This window comes from Mytilus californianus, unplaced genomic scaffold (assembly GCF_021869535.1).
Source record: "Mytilus californianus isolate M0D057914Y unplaced genomic scaffold, xbMytCali1.0.p SCAF_7, whole genome shotgun sequence".
Taxonomy (NCBI): Eukaryota; Metazoa; Mollusca; class Bivalvia; order Mytilida; family Mytilidae; genus Mytilus; species Mytilus californianus.
This window is the reverse complement of record NW_026262723.1, coordinates 96291169-96314110: the sequence shown is the minus strand read 5'-3', so window position 1 is coordinate 96314110 and position 22942 is coordinate 96291169. Positions and strand designations below refer to the sequence as shown.

The following is a 22942-nucleotide window of genomic DNA, read 5'->3' as shown; positions in this document are numbered from 1 at the left end:
GATCAGATTTGATTTGGCAAAGCTTTTGCTTTAACTCATTTTTATGTAGAACCTAATAACTTGTTTTCCTTTTGACATATTGATCAAACTCTAAATGACTGATATATATTCCAATGGAATTGTATAATTCCATCAGAAGCTATTTAGATACCTACCTCTTTAAAATTATTGAAGATATTAAGCACCTGTCTGTTACTAAGAATAGCTTTCTGGTAGACCTGTATTTTACAGGAGACTTTGTGTAATCCCCGTTCTGTCATCTCCAATGAGAACGAACAGTGGAGATTGTTCTGGTTCCCACTCCATATATGTTGAAATGGAATTTCCTGAAGAAGAAAAAATCAAAATTAAAATGACACTCCATTATTTACATTAATTCTAGGCAAAATATGAATGTGTATAATAAGTGAACAGGTTGTAACCATCCCTGCCTTATACTAAAGCTACAAAATTGATAGCAAGTTCTTTTAAGCAAACAAAACAGGAAAGATTAACAGTTTAATCATTATTTTACAGTCAGCTGCATCAACAAAAGTGACTTCTGAAATCTACATTTTCCAAAAAATAGACATGTATTTCTGCATGTTTGAAGATTTTTGTACTGTTTGTTTGACATTTTTAAAACAATTCTGAAATCAAGCAGAAGAATCATGTCATTGTATTGATCAGAAATGTAATTTTATAGACATAATTACTTCAATAACAATAACATGTTAATTTCCATCCTTATATTTCAATCAGTGGTTTAGAAGTACCATTTTGAGTGACAAGGCACAGGAAATCATAACTCAGTATACTGGTTAGTGAAATGTTTTTGATGAAAACCAGCTAGCAGAAACGAATATTATCAGGTTTATTTATCTTAAATACATATCATAAAAAAATTATAAATGCAATAACTGAAATATCAAACAACAATTAAAAAACCTAAAAAATAATTTAATTATATATATAATCTATTTCAAAAAGCCAGATCATTTTCAACAAAGAGTAAAAAACTGATTAAAATCGTGTTAAATGAAGTTGAAACAATCATTTGACACTTGAGAAGTTATCTCCCCTCCCTACAGAGTTGACAATATTCCTGATTTCACACTTGCATTGTTTCATCTGACTTTTATTCATTCTGTTGATTACATTTCAATGATATAATCATAGAATTTATTACAGATCACTGAAAGCTGCAAAATTCTTTGTTTTACAAACTCTGAAATGAACACCAAAATCTGATAAAAAAAATGTCATTCCTTTTTAATAGTTAATTTTGTTTATTGGAAAAAGTTTCAACAGAAATCTCTCAGGTCATCTGCTTCACAAACCAATGATTGACAAAAGAAAGAAGCAATTAATCAGAAAAAATGGTTGACTTGACTGTGATAGGGGTAGACATCTGCAAAAGCAAGATCTCAATCCTGTCAAAGCTATTTTGATTCTTTATGGCCACATAAACATGACTAAAATCTTTAAACTTCTACATTTAACATTTGTCATCCAGCTTCCCACTAAGCAAAGTATGGAGGGGTATAATATTTTAAGCTGACCCCCTCTACTAATTAACCTTTGATTGACCTTGAGATCTGAGAAATTGGATAGTTTGAAGATAGAGGTCTTATGATTTATGTATTCGATGTTTATCAAAGTAAAATGTTGATTGTTGACAGAATAAGAAAAGAAATAAATGATGAATGTAAAACACTTGATCTGTTTGTTGATATCATAAGAGGCTCCCCATGGGGGTAATAATTGCCCACTTGACCCAAGGTTAGAATTTATATCACAGTATAATACTCATATCTTCTTTCCTCTAAAACATTAATATGAACACCTGCCAATCACAAAATTTCCAAACAATAATCAAATCACATAAAATTTCAATTTTGAAGAGTGTGAAAATTGCCAGAATGGTTTGGGCTGTGTAGTTCATCTCCCTACCCTTCAACAAGAACAATACACTGGCCCAGACTTGTCATGTAGAATATGGGTGTCAAAAGTAGGCATATATTAATCTGAAATTTTATACCCTAGTAAATCTTCATGTCCCCTGTTCAACCCATCATTAAAGTAATCAATAATAAATGGGGAAATTGCTTGTCAAACTTTTAGAGTTCAGCCGGAAATAAAAAAAAATCAGTTTTAACACAACATCTAAAGTCTTCTTAGAATGGTATTTGAACAGCATTGTGAACTAAGAAAAAACCCAAAACCCCTCATTATTTTCACAACAAACTTTGCTTATACTTTTAAAGTCTAAATTCTTTTTTTTCTCCTTCATTTTGTCATTCCAATTTTGTTTTCTCTTAATCAAACTGACAATCTAGAAAACACTTATCACTACAAAAAGAATGAAGTCAGCAAAATATAAACTTTCATTTTTTACATTTCTTTACCAATTTCAATGTTCTTAGATCTATTCAAACATAGGTTATAGTAAGATACATAAACTTCCTCTTTTTTTCATTTCTTTGACATTAAATTCCCCAGAAATAAGCTGACTTCAAAGTAAAATGTTAACATCATTGGCACACAATCAAAGTATCAAGTAGGTCTGATATGTACTGAACAAACTGTCTTTATTTAACCAGTTGCATTGGACAAACCAAATCCTGATGTAAGTGTAATAATCAGATGGATTGTGAAAAAGGCTTGTAAATGTTGTATATCAAAGACTTAAGACATATTCTCATTCAAATAGATTTCATCACTGAAATAAAATCTGCAACATTTCATCAAAGAAATCAACCCAAATTGTATTATTTTCAGATAAATGTTATACATAGCTTAAGTAAATCATCGCTCTTAAATTTTTTAAATGAAATTATCAGTCTAGCCTTCAGAAAAAAATTGTAATGCATAGCTTAAGTGAATTATGGCTATGAAATTCTTACATTAAATTATCTATCTAGATTTGTTATCTTAGCAATGTCATTCAGTATTAGGACTGAGAAAAGAGTGTATTTTAACTTGGACATATTACAAAAATTTGTCTTGCTAATTAAGTGAAAGCTTTACAATATTCATGATATTTGAGATGACTTTTTACACCAGGCCAGTCAGTCCAACATCAAAGAAATGCACTGTGGGTCTACATCAACCCATGAAAACTAAATCTAATTCAATATTTGTTACCCTTGAAGTTAATGAATGATAATTAATTTAATTAAAGGATAACAATAACTTAATTAAAGACACATGCCTCAGATTTAACACACACTATTGGAGATAATTTGAATAATCTTAAGTTACCATTCACTGTGGTCAGAAACAATGTTCAAATTGTCTTGGAATTAGACAATATTGATTTTACTGTCAAAATCAATTCATTACTTTTTCTGACAGGGTACAAACCCTTTAATATATATCTTAATTATGTCCTAGCATAATACTGCTGAACAACACCCAAACATGTGTCTGTTTCATAGAATGAAACGAAAATTTGTAAGATGGTGGACTAAAGTCTTCAATCTCAGAAATGTTGTTATAAAAATATGGATAACTGCTGCTGTATGGTATTATTTGGACAATTTAATTGGCAGATAGCTAGGCCTGTAAATTAATGACCACTAATTTATTCTTATTGGTCAGTTCTTGTAAAGATTTATTAGAAAATTATGCACAGAACAGCTTTTTTATTTCAGCCAAGAAAATGTACAAGTGAACTTAACTGAACTCTTTTAAGCATTCATTTTTTTGCACTAAATTTTGTCTTAGTTTTTCCACCTGCTGTTTTAAATAATTTGTGGTATCTTTATAATCCATAAAAATATTGTGTTTATAGAAAGTCTTCAGACCCTAACATGATGTCACTCTATAGCAGCTGACTGCAATATAAAAACACATGACTTCTTTCCCCTTTAAGTATTGAAAGACAAAACCAGTTTAATTATCTTAATGTAAGGCAGTTGACAACAAAATAAAATAAAATTGCTTCTTTTCAAAAACTTGATGTACACTATTAATTTTAATATGGATGACTAGAAAACAATAGAAACAACACACTTTCCATAATATGCTATAAAGTGTGACATGCAAATGTACGGAACAAACTACCTTATGCCACACGTTAACATAATTTACACCTCAACATGATGTTAATTTCAATGTTGATTGCTCTGCTGACCATGATGGCCAGGTGCAAAGCCAGGTATTGTTTACTAATCAGGTCCCCGAAGACAGAGATTTACACCTATAATTCTTCTATTATCACTTTAAGCTAGTCGTTTCATTACAATGTAATTAACGGTTCATTCCTTCCTCCATTTCAATGTAATTAGTGCTATATCCGTCATAATACATAAGATCTTGTTATGAACTCAATAGAATAAATACTAGTTACCTGGGTTAATTGCATTTAATACCTTTCAGTACAACAGTCTGCTGTAATAATTGCAATATCAAGCTTCACCACACCTTACATTTTATGCACAACAAAAAATTGTCACAATTTTATGGTTTACCATTCAGTTGTTTCATCTAAATTACCAGTCATTATTTACGCAATAATAATATTAATGTAAATTCAGAAATTATTGCAAAGTTTTTATTAATGCGAATGACGCCACTGGGTAATTATCCCTATAATAAGAACACACATTTTCCTAAAATTGCAATAATTAATCTCGAGTTTTGGTTGGTCAGGTAAAATATCACAATAATAACTGCTCTCAATAATTTCTGAATTTACAGTAAAAACCTGTAATAACTAAAAAAATTACCTGGTAATTAGCAGCTAATTTACTTCTCCAGCCTGGTGGAAGGTCTTCTATTGTAAGACAAAGATTGTGTCCCCCATCTTGGAATGGAATTTGTTTTGGTTTATCAAGTAATCTACCACCATATCTATTTTCTTCTTGGATTACACTCTGAAAGTTAATAAAAGAAAGTTTTAGCTAACATTAACTTTGGTTGCATAAAACTGTGTCCATTTTCTAATTTGAGAATTCTCTTAATGTCATAAATGTATACTATATATAAGTATCTCAGTATTTCTTCAATTCAGTGTTTCAAATTCAGAGTTTACAGTTCAAAAATTAGCAAAGCAAGACAATCTATATTGGTAACTACTTGAGATGTTAAGGTGAGGGAATAGCAAAAATGATTATTTGCAACCATCGAACAACAGACAGATGTCAGGAAATCATAAAATACAAGACTGTTACTTCTAAGTTAATATTATAGAAAAATATAATGTGTTAAGTTTGAGTGATGTGTAAGAATGTCAAATATTTGCTTCTGAATCAACATATTCGATCCTTTTATTTTATTTTCATCCTTACTCTATAATCTAGTAATGACCTACATTTAAATATGATTGTACTTTTCGTCATGTTTTAGTGCTGGTCTTTTTTTTGCAGTATTACAGATATTATTTTATTGTAACCAAATCTTATTTTCATTGAAATTTCAGACCAGCTTAAGAAAAAGTATTTTTCTTTTTGACTAGGTTGTCATCAGGACAAACACATCATACATTTATTGCTAAAAAGTCTTGATAAAATACCAGATTGAAAATCTCAAGACAAAGGATGCAGATCACCACGACAACAACAATGACAGAAAATTACAAGTATGATAAATTACCTAATCACAGTTGTGAAATTAGAATTTTAGGTTTTAAGCACTCAATTTCATCCATGTTTGATTACTTTTTCTAAAGCTCCTAATCTTTCTCCTCGTCAAAAAACCTTATAAAATCTGTATTAGGTCTGAATCAAATGTAAAAACACTTTGTTTTAGACCCTCTAATTTGTCAGCTTAGCCAAATACATTAGTCTGCATGTGTAGTCCATTTTTCATCACAAATTTCTCATTGTCAAAATTCCATGACTTGACAAAGGCACAGATAAGAAGGTTTTGTGTGAGATTTATTCCCTGATCATTTATATTGTGATTTTATACAAAGTAAGAGCAGCTGATGTTTGTTTAAACAAGATGCAGCAGTGGATATGCAGAATAAAGTGAAGATTATGATTATAGGTTGTTCTGTACATGATAAATGACCACTTTAGCTTGTCCAGATGATAACATTGACCAATATACTATCTCTATAATGTCCAGATGAACAATGTAATGTTAACAAGAGATATCATAAATACACTCCATAAAATGAGGGGTATTAGAATCAAATTTCAAAGAAAATAAGAATTTTGTCATAATTAAGATGAAATATGTGAAAAACGACATTTTCAAAATCCAATTTTAGTGATTTAATGATCATAAATTGTGAATTATCATTTCAGAATGGCAGAGAAGATGTATTTTAGATGACAGAATCTATTAAATTCCCCCATGGAATGCCCCTATGACAATAAATGGTAAATTCTTATCTCTTACATCTGTTACTTCCAAAGTTTACAAAGTCAACATTTTTGAACTCCCCCTAACCTCATGTTTTTCAAAACAAAAAAAGATTTATGAAGAATCAAATTATATCTAAATTTAAACTTATACTCTTGTGTTATGAATTCTGGATTTTAAAGGTATGTTATCAAATGTTTGGTATTTGATTTCAACTGAATCTAAGTGTGTCTTGTTAAAAACATTTAAGAATATGAATTACTCATTACAGATTTCAAGATTCATTCCTATAAACAGAGATAACAGATTTGTTTGCAGAATTTCATTACTATAAGCAGATGCATGATAAAATACAACTCATTTGAATACAGTCATGTGATTAATCAGATTTTTTAATAAGCTCTAAAATAGATATTTCTCATTCATTGGTCTCCATTAGAGCTGTATTTTTTTTTTTTTTACCTCTAGAGCATCTTGTGTATCTTCAACCATATAGACTCGAATGCTGAAGTCCAATGACGGATTCTGTGTTGCAGCAAAGGCTGCTAATCGCAGGATTTTCACGGCCCTTCCCCCTGGTATTGATTCTCCTATCAAAGCATATCTCATCAACTGCTCTGTCATTATGTGACAATGTGTTGGGTCTAACTGTGAATATACTGAGGTATTTATTGTCTCTTGTCCTAAGGTAACTATTCTCTGTAAAAAAAATATAAAAATGTATTTTAGTCATATTTTAAATACTTTCAAAAACTTTCTTCCAAAGTGTTTTCCAAAATTAATAATGTAAATGCATTTCTTCAGAATCCTTTTCAGGGGACACTCTGGTGCTGGGACTTTGTCTAAAAAACGTATATACCTTCTCTTAAAATAATATCATTCACCCAAAGTATAATATAACAATTGTGTGAGGATATATATTACTCCTTGCACAAATACACAAATGCATGACTACCGGTATGAGTAATCTTGAAAAGTTCTGATTATATATTTTCTTATATAGTAGGGAATGTTTCTACATTTTTTTGCATACATTTTACTAGGATGAATTTGCAAAATTGATACAATGACATAGTTGTACTCGAAAATGGAAAGTAACATTCTTTTAAACCCTGACATTTTGCAAAGAACTTGACTTTGAATTGATTGAATAAAATCAAGACTGCATATCACATTAAAATCACTAAAGGCCAACAAAACTATAGTTTGACATGCAAATCGGTAATTAAGACTGCTAAAATTTTAGAATTCTTTAGATCAAAGCTTCATCAACATTAATTCCAATGGATGTTTTTAATCTGTTTTACTTAATAGTTTTGATGTCTTTATTAACCTTCTGTGGGTATTTATACAGTATTGATATTTCTTTAACAATATGAAGTGCGATGTTTTTTGTGAAAACAGATGTCATTTGATACAATAATGTACACTAGATATCCAACAGGAAATTAACATTTCTATCCATGACAGGATCGCAGAAAATGCAGGAAATAAAATTAAAATTTTCATTGGTTATCTGTGAAAATTACAGACACTCATAACTATAGAACTGATTCATGCAAGGGTTTTTCATCAACTGAATCTTTTATAGCCATTCAATCAGATTTGTCTAATGTTATCAAAATTAATTTATTGGTTCTATTGATGATGATTTCTCTTCCCATCAATAAAAAAAATCTAAAGCATTATTAATTGTTGATAACTTTTCAGCATGAAACAATCAATTTTTCATTAAATCTAGTCTTTCTACATCAACAATTCTCATAAAACCAAACTTGGTGATTTTCTCCTTTTGTGAGTGCTGTCAACACTTAATGTTTTATTTCTGATTACAATATGTGACAGTTTTTTTGTGTTTTTTTTTGTAGAATAAACACATGATGTGCAGGAATCCAGTAATTTTTGATAATTATTTATGAAAGTAAACACATTTTTATGAATCTCTTTAACCACATAAGACAATTTACTGTTTCAGAATCTAATGCATTCTGGGAATATTTTAAAAAGCATACACCAAATGTGATTGGTTTACTACGTCCCAAACAAAGGAAATTCAACCAATGATGTGACAATATTTTTGTTTTGGGGATAAAAATTACCCATAATCCTTTAGATTTTGAATGGCAAGTTACAGTTCAACATCTACATGATCTAGTGACTTACATGCCACCTAGGTGGTTCTTCCGGGGATGTGTCACTACCACACAATGAAAGCATCCATCCTCCTAGTCTCATATTGGCACAATGTTGGAAAGATAAAATGACGGCTTTCTTCAAAACTCCCGGCTGGCCAGGTCCACATAATATTACAGGACTAATTATTGTCTGCCGATCTGAAATACGAAATAGTCTGAATTTGATAATCATACACAAGAAAAATCCTTACCATATAATATTTTCAGAAATATTCATATTCAACTGATGTTGTTGGTATAGTCTATATATAGTTCGCATCAATTTTGAATATAAAATCAAATCAGAATTTTACTTCAAAGTTTGGATATGAATTGTGATATAAGAATTTTACTGTAATATTTGTCAATGTTTTAGTGTTTTTAAATAACCATTTACGTTACCAGTTGATGGTTAACCAATACATGTGTGTATATTTAATAGACATCTTTCAAGTTATTTAAAGACCACATATATTCATCAGTAATGTGTGCCTTTTGGGTGTATATACCACTTGTTAAGTTACTGTATTCCTCAACTATATGAATCATCAAAGCCTAAATTCTACAGGTGACTTAAACAATCCAATCATAGTAACTATACATCACCATATGTCCTAATTCATAAAGACTTGATCTTGAAATAATTTTGCGGCATAAAATTTTTTTTTTTAATGTTAACCTATGGCTGTTAGTCTGGAGGTGTAAAAGCTGAATTTTGCATTTATCAAAAAAAAAAGAACTTTTATAAAACAGCCCCATTCCAAGCTTACTTAAAATAACTGTTAGAAACCCATTTATTTGTAGAATATAGTAAAACAATGTATTAGATCTGTTGTGGCCGATTTTTTATACAAACATGTCTGAAATACTATTACATAGTCAGAAACCATGAGAGTCTTTAATAAATCTCTTGTTTATTGTACTTGATTGGATTTTCTCAATACATCATAAGCTTAACCAATATAACCACAATATTCCTAACCTTTTCAATTTAAATCCACTTTACAATAACAATAAGTTACGATTAATTCAGTTACTGCAGTATGAATTATATTTATCATGGATACCACAGCCACAAAATTGGTTTCCCAATATGATAGAACTACATTTATCAAGTCAAATTGATCTGTTCGTCTAATCTGCTGCACGACTTTAACAATAGTCTACGATACAATGGAAACTGAACAATAATCATCAAGTAAAATTGTTTATTCCATATAGCTTGACAGAACAGGTATATAGTTGTTGTGGTAGGTTGATGGGCTTTTATCAATGGTATTAGGCTACAACAAACTACCCCCCATCTTCGTCTTTATAAAATGTCTATCAAGTATCAATGCACGGAACTATTAGCTCACGTCTTCTATTGATTTATATTTGTATCATTGGAAATAAGTTGTTTACTAAGTCAAATTTGTTCAACCTTTGAATATTTGATATAAATTTGATTCTTCACAAATTTGAAGTTAAACTACCACCTACCTAACAATTTGGGACGATCTTTGTCATCACGACAAACGGCTAAGAAAAATTCTTCTGAATGTCCCTTTTTGATAGCTCCTTCTGGAACAGTTAAACTAACACCTGTTCAAAGAGAGAAATCAAAATTTAATAACGTTTCTAAAATCAAAATTCAATACAAGAATTATAAACTCAGCATTTGAAAAGATCAATAGCATAAAATAGGTTTTCAATAATTTACGATTAACTGCAACTTTTTCAAATAGAAAACATAAATGCACTGAAGGTTATCAAATTGGAACAGGCCTTTTATTAACATTATTTACGAGCAAATTATACTTCACATTTATCAAAGTTTACTTTAAAAACCATAATTTGTTTACTTAAGTAATATATTTTAGAACCATCTAAAAATTGTGCTACCAGGTGCAAGCAATTTTCTTTTATAGATTTAACCAGACCAACTTTTTAAGAATGAAAGTAATGAAAATGTTACAAGGTATATTGCAATTTTGTAAAGTGATTTATAACAGTATTTTTTGTCAATTTTAAAATTCAGGTAAATTTTATTTTGATCTAATCTGAAAGTCCCATCCTTCTAGCTTTATTGATTCGAGGTATTTTTAACAAAAAGCATGGTTCTGTACAAAGTATATAACAAACATTTGTTTGATTACAATTCAAACTTTTTTATCAACTATGATAGCATACCAGATTCTTGAAGAGCCAGCCTCCCTCCCATGTGATTAAACGTCCCCCATACTACAGCTTCCATATCAATGTTGCTAGGCAACTGCAAAGAAATCATTGAGTGACGATTGTCCATTGCACTATCAGTAAACGATGGGGGTCTGGCCCCTACAGCACTCATTGTCATAGTGTTTTTATCCGACATCTGATCACCCGAATGATGTGACGAATGATTTGACACAGAATGATTCGAAATAGACGATTCTGCATATGGCTGTCCAGCATTTATCAAAGAATTAGAATGTCTGTGATCTAAATTTATATCTGGTTTGTCGTAAATATTTTCAACCGAACTGATGAGATTATTATTTGGTGGTTCTGGGCTAGGTGTGGCACTCTGATATGGAATAGACACCATGGTTTGAGTCAGATCTGGCTGAACTGATATCATATCTGAAATTATATATTATTTGACATTTATATTAGTGGGATTCTGATGTGAAATATCACAATGGTCTAGCTATTTACCATATCTTTTAAAGTGTCAACATCTTGGACCATTGTAAAATTTTAACACAAATGTATCAGACATATTAAAATAGAGATCCTATTTATTAGTTTAATACATGTACTGTGTGTGGATTTTATTTCTCTCACTGATACCACAGACTGTTTAGATTTATACAAATATAGTTTGAATTTGATCTTCCAATGTGGCATGTACCTAAAGGTATATATAAATTTCTAATCATGTGGTCATTTATTTAAACTGTTTTGTATTCTATGAGCAGTTTTCTATCATAGTTATCAGATAAGATTTATTTTCTATAAATAATAATACGATAAAAGTGAATTAACTATATTGACACAAATCTGAAACATATGCACTCACAGACCTACCAAAAAGAAAAGATACACAAAGTAAGTCAGAATACAACAATGTTTCTGTCTTATAAGAATGTACATGCTGACATTACAAGTTAAAGAGTTATGTATTTAGTTATAACCTTCGACAAAAAGTATTTCTCAATATCAAATCTACTTGTATATTTACACTGACACCAATCAGTATTATATGTTATGATCTATGAATATGATATTGCGTCAAAGGCAGAGACCAATGTCTTTCACATACAATAACAATAACACAAAATCATCCTTGTCAAAAACTATAACTATCTGAAGCACTCAAATCACACAGAAATTCGTGTAGCATTTTTTGGCCAATATGTAGACTTCTTAACAACATATTGTAGATGCCCAAGCTTCTGTTTACAAGATTTGTAGGATTTCTGTGTTAAATGTATCAAAGAAAATGGAGTTCCGTAAGAAACAAAATGCAATTAAATGTCGTCTTTCATTAAACAAGAAAGTGTCATCAGCAAACGGAGAAATTTGTCATCTTTATTACAATGAATTATTAATAAAGATTTTGTCGTGGATAAGAAATCTGGTGCCAGTATTTCCTTTCCACCCTTGCTAACTATCTGATCATAATTTACATTCTATTTGATGAAATATCATTTTTATTGTCCTTCATCTTATAGCTGATTTAATATTCCAAGTCTCATTCAAGAAAAAAGGTACTGTTAGGGAACTGATAAATGTGGTTTGATAATTTAGAAATATTCATTTTTATATAAGCAAAAAAGTATATATATTTTTACAGCCATTTGATTTAATTTAGCATCAGTATCATTTGACCACAGATATGAAAATTCACATTGTAACTCAGTATACAAAGGCTATTGTCCTTTTAAAAACTCTTTCTGTACATGACCAGCTATTAAAAATACATTATTAGAAATCATTCAAAAAGATTACAGACCTGGTCATCTTTGTTCACATAAGTTTTAACAGACAGGACCAGTTCAATGATCTTTGCCATAATGAACTTCATTAAAAGTCAATTTACATAAATAAGATTGACCAGATAAACTAACATCCTTAGGGAGTTTGATTTAATTTGCATTTTTTTCAGAAGTTAGAAAATAATCTTATGCTTGGGAGCTATGAAATAAAAGTTTGCATCTAATCTTTGAATATATTTTAACTCTGAAGGTTAGCAATTTCATGCTTTTAGATTTAAACCTTATTTTAGCTGCACAAAGGTATTAAACAGTAAGGAATTTTAAAACATCTGCCATTTTATAGATCAGGATTTGGTTATAGGAGAAAATTTAATTTCTGTAAGTCTTTTGATCTATCTACTGGCAAATATTTCATGGCCTGCTATCAACGGATATTGAAAGTAACAAAAAAAGTGCTTCCGACAACAAAATTTGTAGATGCACGAAGCTGATACTTTAAATAGCTTCTAAATCCATACAATCCTTTACAAATCTCTGTTGTCAACTAAGTGTGGCAGAGAATTAATGCATTAAACACCTGCCTTGTGCTGTAAACTAGCCTTAAAACTGTCCTAATCTCTATCAGATTATATAATTACTGCTACATTCGTCAACACTTTTTATTATGATTAATATTTCTGAGCTGCAATTAATCACTGATTTGCGTAATAACCAAGCAAATAAAATCTTAGAAGAAGAATAATAAAAATTTACCTGTTCCATTCTTATTAATCTTCTTCTCATCATTGGATGACAGGCTGGGAGAATTCGGACCTGAAGATAAAAATTTGGAAATATAAAGATGCAATAAATTTCACTATTTGACATATTTATCTTTATGATAAATTAATATATAGGTCAAATGAAAAGTAGACCTGACATTCACAAGCAAAACAATTTCAATTTGAGACTCTCTTATCATTACCCATTTTCTTCTCTTTTTTTGGTGGGGGTGGGGTAGGTAAAGGAGGTTGAAGGTGTTTGTGTTATTTCTGACAGGTAGGTAATGAACAAAGGTCATGTACACATGACTTTTGAACATTATGAGAATATTTGTCTTTTATCTTGAAAGGTACAGAAACACTATAGCAGTATGGGACAGTTAAAACTTCTAAGTTTAAAAAAAACAAGATTTTACATGTATCAATGCTTATATTTTGCATCAAAGCTAATATTGATGATTAAAAAAAATACAATCAAATATATTTTGGAAATCAAACGATATAATCGATTTGTAGAAAAAGTCATTTTCAATTAAATTAAAATTTATTGCAGTATTGCATGGTACAGCTGAAAATTACATTTTAAATATTAAAGCTAAGAAATTAAGTTGTCAAAAATGAAATTAAATTTATTTCATTGAAATTATGAAGTAATATTGCTTCATAATCTTTTATCACTTCTGGGGATCTGAGAATTAGTTAATAAATTGACAGATCGTATGGCCGGCCGCAGAACCTGGGAGTGTTAAGGAATAAAAACAGACTAAACAAACATAATGTTTCAGTAATCTGATTTTAAAACATAATTACATATAATTGATAAATATCTTGGTTATGATGCATCTGTGCATTTTAAGTAAACACTCTTAGTGAAGATATTATGCTTGCTCCGTTACCGAGAAGAAAATCTATTTGAACATTTTAAATGGAGACGTATGTGACAACTAAGGACCAATTTATTTAAAAGTCACCAAAATTATATGATTTTAATAACATTTCAAGATTTTTTGATAGCTTTGAAAGAATAGGTTTTCAGTCTGCATTTTAAAATCTTCCAAATTTTACGAGACAAGTTCTATAAACATAGATTTTTGTGTTTTTTATTTTAGTGTATCCTTTCATTAATTGCTTTCTCTGTAATTCATTAAAAATGTATTTTTCATTGAAAAATTTATAGCTAAAGGTGGTCGTTAACGAGAAGTTTCATTGATTTTACAATCAAAGTCTTTTCCATTAGTCTATCCTACTGAAAATTGAACAGGACATTAACAATCCTTTAGTCCCTCTAGGTCACAGCAAAGCAACATTGAGGTGCTAATTCTTAGAGTCTTGGGTATTTGTTTGGGCCATATGTAAAACATTAAACAGTAGTAAAGTTCCACGTTTTTCCAATTTAATGATTTCGTTTGCAAGGGGAATTGCTTTACTTTACATACGTAAAATATATTCTTATATCATACAACTAATACCACTTTAGAAAGACCGAAAATGGTTCAAAATTTTTCAATAAAATATCATTTTTCTCAATTGAAAGGTTTAAAAGATAAAAAGTGGATCAATAGGCACAGGCTAAAACAGGCTAGCTCTAATAATACACAGTCAAAATGAACAGGCTGTTTAAATGATAGTAAAATGAAATTAATTCACGAATTTATGATTTTATAATTGGTGGTTTTATACAATAAAACAGGCATGATATAACCAAAAGTGGAAAATTGGGAAGAACTACAAATTTTAGAAAAGGTTTTAAAGAAATTGTTACACATTTTTGTTTTTAAATTGGAAAAGAAGGAGGAATTCAATCTCCAATTTTAAAGGTTTATTTTACACATGATAATGAAATGTTTGAAGTCTGAATAACCTAATCATTAATTATCAAAGTGTAGTTTTCTTATGGTAAATATATCTACCTGCCTAGTAAAAAACATGTTTCCTGCCTTATAGGTTTCTATGGCCTCATCTAGTGAATTGATGTTTGTCAATGTTAAATTCTTCCATAGTTTAATTATCTGTGATTTGTTTTTTATTTCTATCTTGACTTTTTTCTTTTTTAATTTTTTTTATCGATTACCAAATAATGAATTAGCAAGAGTGAAGAGAGGATATCAGTGTCCTTACAACATGTAAACCAAAAGTTGGAAATCCTCAAGATTCATTTAGTCTCAAAACATGGATCTTAGAGATTTCAAGAAAGGTAAGAGTCCTGGGGGGAGACAACTCACTTCCACTTGAGTAGCCATCCAACATACCATGATGATGGCGATTCCTCCGTCTGATAAAAACCACTACGATCACAACAACTGTAATAAGGGCAGCAAACGACACACACAGTCCAACATATATGGCGATGTTTCCCTTTTGTGCTTCATTTGGAGCTACTAAAAAGAAAAAAAAATCATGTATAGATGCAAAATTATATATTTACTTAGCAGAGGATCAAAACCAAAAGTTTTGTAGTTATGATGTTAAAATGAGGCAGTGCACATCATGTATTTAAAAGCTTTGCATTAGATATAATTAAATGCAGAAGATGTGGTCTTTCAGAATACTGTTTAAATCTATTCATCTTATAAATCTTATTTTGAAACAAACCAGTCAAGATTTAACATTCAGTCTTGGTTTCATTTAATTGATTGTTAGTCAAGTGAATCAGCAAAATGCATTTCTAAGTGCAAAACAACAGACAGACTTCACTAAAATAAACCTTGGCATATTGTTAAACAACAAATTTTATTTTCCTTTACATATTACAGAATAATTGATTGAATCAAATTAAATTTTACAAGTGTTAATCAGAAAGTGTCCAATTCTTCATTTTATAAAAATTTGCCAATAAAAATTAACAAATCAATCTAGATAGAGTAGACACCTATATAATGGACTTCATTAGTATTCCACGAACATTTAAAAAGAAGGTGTTCCTCTTTGATCATAAAATCATCTATGATGACATGTTAAAACAACAATCTAAGATGACATGTTAAAACAACAGAACCAAGGATGTCTCTCCAGGCAAGATTCTTTTTTCAAATACTGTCTTTTGTCATTATGTAAATTACAAAAAGTTTAGTGTTGATTTGTTAAATATTTTATCATAATAAAAATCTTATATGACATATCTTTTAATAAAGTATGGCTAATTGTGATTCAATAATTTGAGATGAAAAAGGAAAACAAAATCATCTATCAAAGAAACATTAGAAAGATTTTTTAATGGTTATTTCATGATTAAACTATGTAACCTTAGGCAAATAAAAGCTTTGAAAAAATTAAACAATGGGTAGTCACTAAACTATATACCTTTGTTTTACATTTATTACCTTACTATTGCAGTTTACCAATTTTTATATATTATAGAAAAAGTTTTGGTAAGAATTTATATTATTCACTCACAGTCATTTGGTCTTTGGTGGGTAGTTGTTTCTGTGGCAATCATATCTCATCACCTTATTTTTATAAAGATTCAATTTTGTTCCAAATTGATGGTCGAAAAAAAAAAATCTGTGTGCCGAGTTCCTCAACCGATAATGTATGCACATCAAGGAACATTTGCTTTTCCTTTTCTTGGTGAATAGTGTGAAAACAATGTTCCCCTTTTGAATTTTTAACTTAAATTGTATTTCATACCCTTTTGAAGAATTTGGGGATTTCTTTCTATATCTGATGAAATGTTTTTAAAAAAAATAATCTTTTGAATATGATCAATAACTTCAATTAAACAAAGAAACTGGAAACACTTTTTTAACCAGAAACAAACTTATTTTTAAACTTTGCATAAACAAATCTTTTATCATAAAACCAGAACAGAAATCACTCCAGGTTTTCTGATAAGATTTTGAAGGAGTATTACTACTTAATGACTGGCTCAACATACATTGAAAAGAAGCAAAGACTTTTTTAACAATAAAAGGCCAATGAACCTCAAATTTCCCTTATCATCTTTTTAATTTTCACCCAAATGTCAAGATAAACATTTTCTAGATAACTTTTCCATTAACTCAATTAAAACTTTGCCCTGGTCCTCATGACAAACAGGTCAATAATTCATAGGGAAATCGGCCTTTCAGCTAATGAAGAAAAAAGTCGCAATCTTCTGATATTTGCATCTTCATCCTTTTTCTTTACTCAGTGACAAGCTATTCAAGTTAAATCCATGAAGTGCACAATGTCTAATACACAGATGACTTCATAAAAAAGCAGGTTTTTTAATATGACATTTCATAAATTAATATGTTCTGTCAAACATTTTTATGTTAGCTTGAAATATTTTGAAGAAGACAGTCACTTTCATAAAAGATTTTATCTGTATTTTTTCTAAGACAGAAATAATTAGGGATTAGCTTTTTACCAATGTCTGTGTTTCCTTGTAATAGTAATGGCAGGCTCAACCATCTGCATGAATTTACACAAAACCAGATTTGTCATTTCAAACCTATAAATGCCAAATTTGATTGGCTAGCCAATCCATATAAATAATATCCAGTGTTGGTGCACATGGCCCTGCTATAAATCCTGGACTTGATTAAATTTCTGCATCTGCTACCTAAATTTGTGGAGTGGAAACATTTTTAGTTGTTGCCAAAGTTGCAAGGGTGTGATTCCATGATATAGGAGATAACATCATCTTCAACATAAATCTTCACAGAGAATTTCTATCTTATTGTTTCCATGTGAGAACCATTATCGAACACAAAAACTGCTGCATGTTTTCAATTTGTTTAAATTAATAATGGATTAGAAATTTACCTGGTCGAACCATGCCATCTCTTCTTGGTCCTGTAAAAAAAAACCAAAGAGAAACATTAAACATAAACCATGTATTATTTTGTTTTGCAGGTTAATGTTTAAAGAAAATAGGGTGACCTAAATACATCTTATTCAAATAATCGCTTCAAGATCTTCAAACATAAAAAAGATCCTTTAACCAAGTTGTAATATCCTTTTTATTTTATGCTAATCAGTTGAAATAAACAACTCATCTTAACAAAGACTTTTCATAAAAGATGCACTCTTGACTTTCACTCCCCATTCAGTATTTGTCTGTTGTTGTGTAGTTTATGTGATGACATTTAAAATGATAAATATCATTTAAGAAAATATGTCTTCATAAAATGATACTATAACAAGAAAATCATATGACTTTTGTTATTTTTGTCCGCTGCTCAGCTGGAGGTAGTTCACAGAGCCATTGTTAAACCATTACACCTTATTTATCAAACTTTACATCAAGTTGTAAAACCACAGACAAATTCAGATTATCATTTAGATGATTTGGAAGATAGAATAAAGATTAAAGTTTAACATAGACAACAATGGACCAGAGTTATAAGTTAGCCTTTATTTTCGTCTCTTGTCAATATCAGCATATCATTTCTAAATTCACAAATTCAGTACATACATTGATTTTGATTCATATTATAATACTGTATTTTTTGCTCTGATACAGGTAACACATGGTTATATTTGTAAGGCAAAGTATTAAAATTGTCAGGCTATTTATTTCTAATTTTTAATTGACTTTTCATTGGTCTACCACAACTGCTACAAAAATTTCGAATTATTCTTTGACATAAAAAAAAATACTTCCAAATATAAAAGACAGAATCCTATGTATAAAACTTTTTGAAAAGCACCAACTTTCCAAAATTGATCAAGCTCAGAGGAAACTTCAACTGATGACAAAATGAAATGAACTGTTCTTGTATGTAAAATTGTATACTAGTAACATGCATTTACAAAACAGAATTATTTCAAGGGGAGTTCTGTCCCTTTGTTGAATGTAACTTAAACCAATAAATATGAACATTTTGACTTCGCTCTGCAATTATTCCACACATGAAACATATAATGACAAAATTCAAAACATAATCGTCAGAATTAATGAAAACAATTCAGTGTTTGGATTCCATGCATGTAGGTATAAACTCACAAAATCACAGCTTTTCTAAACAAATGACCCGATAGAAATTCAAAGCACGCTAATTAATTATCATTAAAAATATTTATTTCTAAAGAAATTCAATTCGGTTCATCTACTTTTGCAATTTGACAGAACATGATCCAAAATAATTACTTATTTTAGCACCTCTAACTTAGAAAGTATAAGCTTTTGATGGTAATATTTCCAATTAGTATTATATTGGATGCAATATACAAACAGCTATGTCTAATACTGGCATCATTGAAACAGTTTCATAGCACAAACTTTTCTACAAATCAATGCAGAGCTATAATACAATACTACAGTTACAACCATCAATATACAAATACAATTTGTCAGGGAAATTTCTGGTCAGTATCAAAGTATGTAAGACTAACAGATTATGACTTAGAATACTTAGGTCATAACTTCATCACAATGTTCACTTAGTTATTCATCAATTACAATAAAAGACTATATGTGTGACTGTGATAGTTAGTGATTATATATCCTGACTATGACATGCAATCAAGGATATTGATTAGAAATAGTACAATGCAAGTGAATATGGTACTGAAAAATTACATGCAACTGTCATCAGACACAAGTTTTGTTGAGCGCTTTATGTTATGGCATTAGCTTGGATAAATACCATTGTTTGGTTTCAACAACTTAACAAGGATCTTTTTAAGAAGACTTCTACTAGTGGGATAAGGATATAAAGTAAATATATGTGTCATAGTTCACAGATGGACATAATCAACAACACTGTAACCTTTATAATATGTAAATGGCTCACTGGTTATGTTTTGATCAGAATGCATTTTGATCAGAATGCACTACATGGAGTAATTTGCTACTAAATTATTCTATAAATAATAAAAGTTCAAATAAATCATAAATCATTTTTTATAAAATTATGATATTGCTAGATCATAATAAAGCTTTGAACTTTCATCATAGTACAAATATTACATAATAGAGGGTGGGATATTGTTTGCACGTTTTCTTTAATTAGTAAGCAAAGTTTAAAACCTGTGTTATTGTTATGGGTTCACGCCATGCTAAAATAATCAATTAAATAATTTGTTCATTAATGTTATTGAATTACATAAACTTCAAAACTGAACCTCTTTTCCAGAGAATTTGATTCAAAATATTTTTGCTGTTACAAAATTAATGCTCAGTTTCTTTATAATTTTCTAAAGTATTGGAATACATTTTATACAAGTACACCACAGTAAGATAGTACTTAAAGTTAAGTTAAGTCTAAATTTGAAGAAAATAGCACATGACATAATAATACTGTAAGTTTCAAGAATAACATTCATGAACAAAATTTCCTATACACTGAGTTTAGATTTTTCATGCCCAGTTGTGCATTGTTAAAATTAGGATTCAGTTCCCTTACCAGTATCACTGGGGTTAGACAGAGTACTTGACCCTTCTGGTAACCTTGGCCTTCCTGTAATAATAATGCAGTCAAACCAGTTATCTCTCCTGCATACATTTTTCCTAGCCCTAACAGATATTTAAACCACATGAACAATCATTAAAACCACAGACACTTGAAAAGCAATCAAGATCATTATGAAGTACCATAACAAGAGATGACACACTGCACAAACACAAATCTATAATCAACTGCACTCACTAACAAGAAAAAGATGGTGCTTTTCAAACTCAAAGTTTAAATTTCTCAAAAAGAATTGAAACTGCATATAATCTTTAAATTCATTAAGTAATTTTCTGCATACTTGTCGTAACTGAGTTTAGAATAAGAAATGGCAATGATCGGTAAAGTACTCTACAAAGCTGTAATTAGCCTCACCTTAGAATCGAGGTTACGCATTGATTGACACGTCCATTTGCTTTTGTCTGCACTATTTCTCATTCTTCAAATGATTTTACTAGCATCTTTAAAAAGCATCAACCTTTTATGGTGTTTATTAAGAAAGTCTGATTGAATTATGTTCAATTCAAGGCTTTTTAGAAGTCTTGAGGTTTAAATCTAGGTGCCTTTTCTAACAATCTTGTTGAAGATCTGCGTATTTATAGTTGGTATATATTTTAATTGACTGTATTTGTTGATTTTCATTAATTACTCAAGCATGAAATCTTTTTCCGGTGTTTTACTTTAAAATCATTTGCAACAATTCTGCTCAATTTGTGAGCCTGTCAGTTGAAATTGATTTGTCAATGTGCACTTTACATCCTTTTCATTTCAACACGTAACTTTCAATTGCAACATCAACATTTGCTTCAGCTAGTGACAATTTCAACAGTTTAAACCAATTTATGAACAATTCTCTAAGAAGTAGAAATCAAATAAATTTGATAATATTGAATTAAAATCGCAAGTTAATTAAATCAACACTTCTTTAAACTTTCACGCTAACATGTATTCAGTATATCTCTTCCAGGAGTAATTCGATTAGCAGAGCTTGCAAAACCTTTTTGCTTTTTTTCCTGTCAAAAATCTATAACATTCTTCAGATTATTTACCAGAATCCTAAAACCAATTCATCAAATATATTTAATTGCTTGAACAATTAATTGACTTGTCTTTGTCAATTTCCTCTACAGATAAGTTAGTTTATCATTTATGTTTACCCACCTAGGAGAAAAAGGTAGAGATATTGACAGCTCCATCAATCATAGGAAATAAACTATTAATTTGATTTTTTCAATAATGACAATTAGGTCATAGATATTACTTCTCAAAATGGAATAAAAATAGAAGTACGATCAATGTCATACATGTTAATTTCAAGATGCTTTAATATTTCAAATGTGTCTTAAAGAATTAACAAATCCATATTTATAAGAAATATTCAACTGCTACAAATATAGACATACTGAAAATTTTTTGCAGAAGGGAATGTTAAGCTATGTTTTATATCTACATTTTGATACCGAATTGATTTAATCCAATTTTATTACTAAAGTTGTTAATTTAATATTGCCTTCACAGCCTTTTTTAATCCTAAAATACCTTCCACAAAAATAGAATGTGTTTCAGTTTGATGTATCTCTGTCATTAAATAAAAGCCAAATATAGCATGTTTATCTATTTTAAATTTAATTTTCAAGTGTTTTCAATCAATGCATAGGAATTCCTGTTAAATATATTGCCTTTGATCAATAGGGTGTCAATTTCAATCAGCTGATTGCAGAGGAAAACTGGGAATCTTATAAAACCAATGATTGTGTAATTAAGAATTTTCAAAGTTATCTACAGAAGCAACAGCTTTATGAGAGTTTATGACAAGATTATCAGGAGTTACCCACTGTTAGGAGGCAGATACACTAGTTACCATCTGTAGACCCTTGCTGTGTCATGGAAAATACAACTCAGCATGCATGAGAAACCATCCAAATACCAAAACACAAGTTTGTTATCAATTTTGATTAAAGTTATAATGAAAATTCATCCAACTATTAAAAATAAATTGTGAAGAGTGCTTGTTGTTAAGAAGAACAAACTGCTTTACTAGAACCAGGGCATTCTAAGTTCTATAAAGATTACCTTTCACATATAACGCTTTGATTAAGACCAAATTTTTACCCTTTGCCCAGATGAGATGGGGATAATTCAATTACATATATATCTTCATAAAGACACTATCAGACAAAATATTGCATTTTGTACTTTTCCATTAAACAAATGTATCCCTGAAGAATTGTATGTCTTTGAGTTAGGTAATTAAGAGGGATTTTATTTCAATGTTGAGATTTTCCTTTGATAGAAACAGTCTGCGGCTTTGGGAAATCATATGTGAATCTGTTTACTGCTGAAAATGACACATTTGCAGAAAGTCTGAATTGAAT

At 29.8% G+C, this 22942-nt stretch overlaps 1 protein-coding gene across 5 annotated transcripts in view; it reads right to left on the bottom strand.

The window, feature by feature from the left end:
- The window catches only part of LOC127708844 (netrin receptor UNC5C-like), an 83654-nt gene that overhangs the window by 4927 nt on the left and 55785 nt on the right, over positions 1-22942 (bottom strand). The window contains exons 7-16 of one of the 5 annotated variants that reach the window (XM_052213995.1): positions 20523-20576; positions 17938-17967; positions 15414-15569; positions 13184-13243; positions 10641-11072; positions 9951-10052; positions 8458-8627; positions 6757-6993; positions 4713-4859; positions 156-326 (exon numbers count right to left, since the gene is read on the bottom strand). In XM_052213995.1, coding sequence (XP_052069955.1) covers positions 156-326; positions 4713-4859; positions 6757-6993; positions 8458-8627; positions 9951-10052; positions 10641-11072; positions 13184-13243; positions 15414-15569; positions 17938-17967; positions 20523-20576 — 1559 coding nt within the window. The remainder of the gene's footprint in view (positions 1-155; positions 327-4712; positions 4860-6756; positions 6994-8457; positions 8628-9950; positions 10053-10640; positions 11073-13183; positions 13244-15413; positions 15570-17937; positions 17968-20522; positions 20577-22942) is intronic. The other 4 variants (XM_052213997.1, XM_052213996.1, XM_052213998.1 and 1 more) reach the window with 4 other exon arrangements.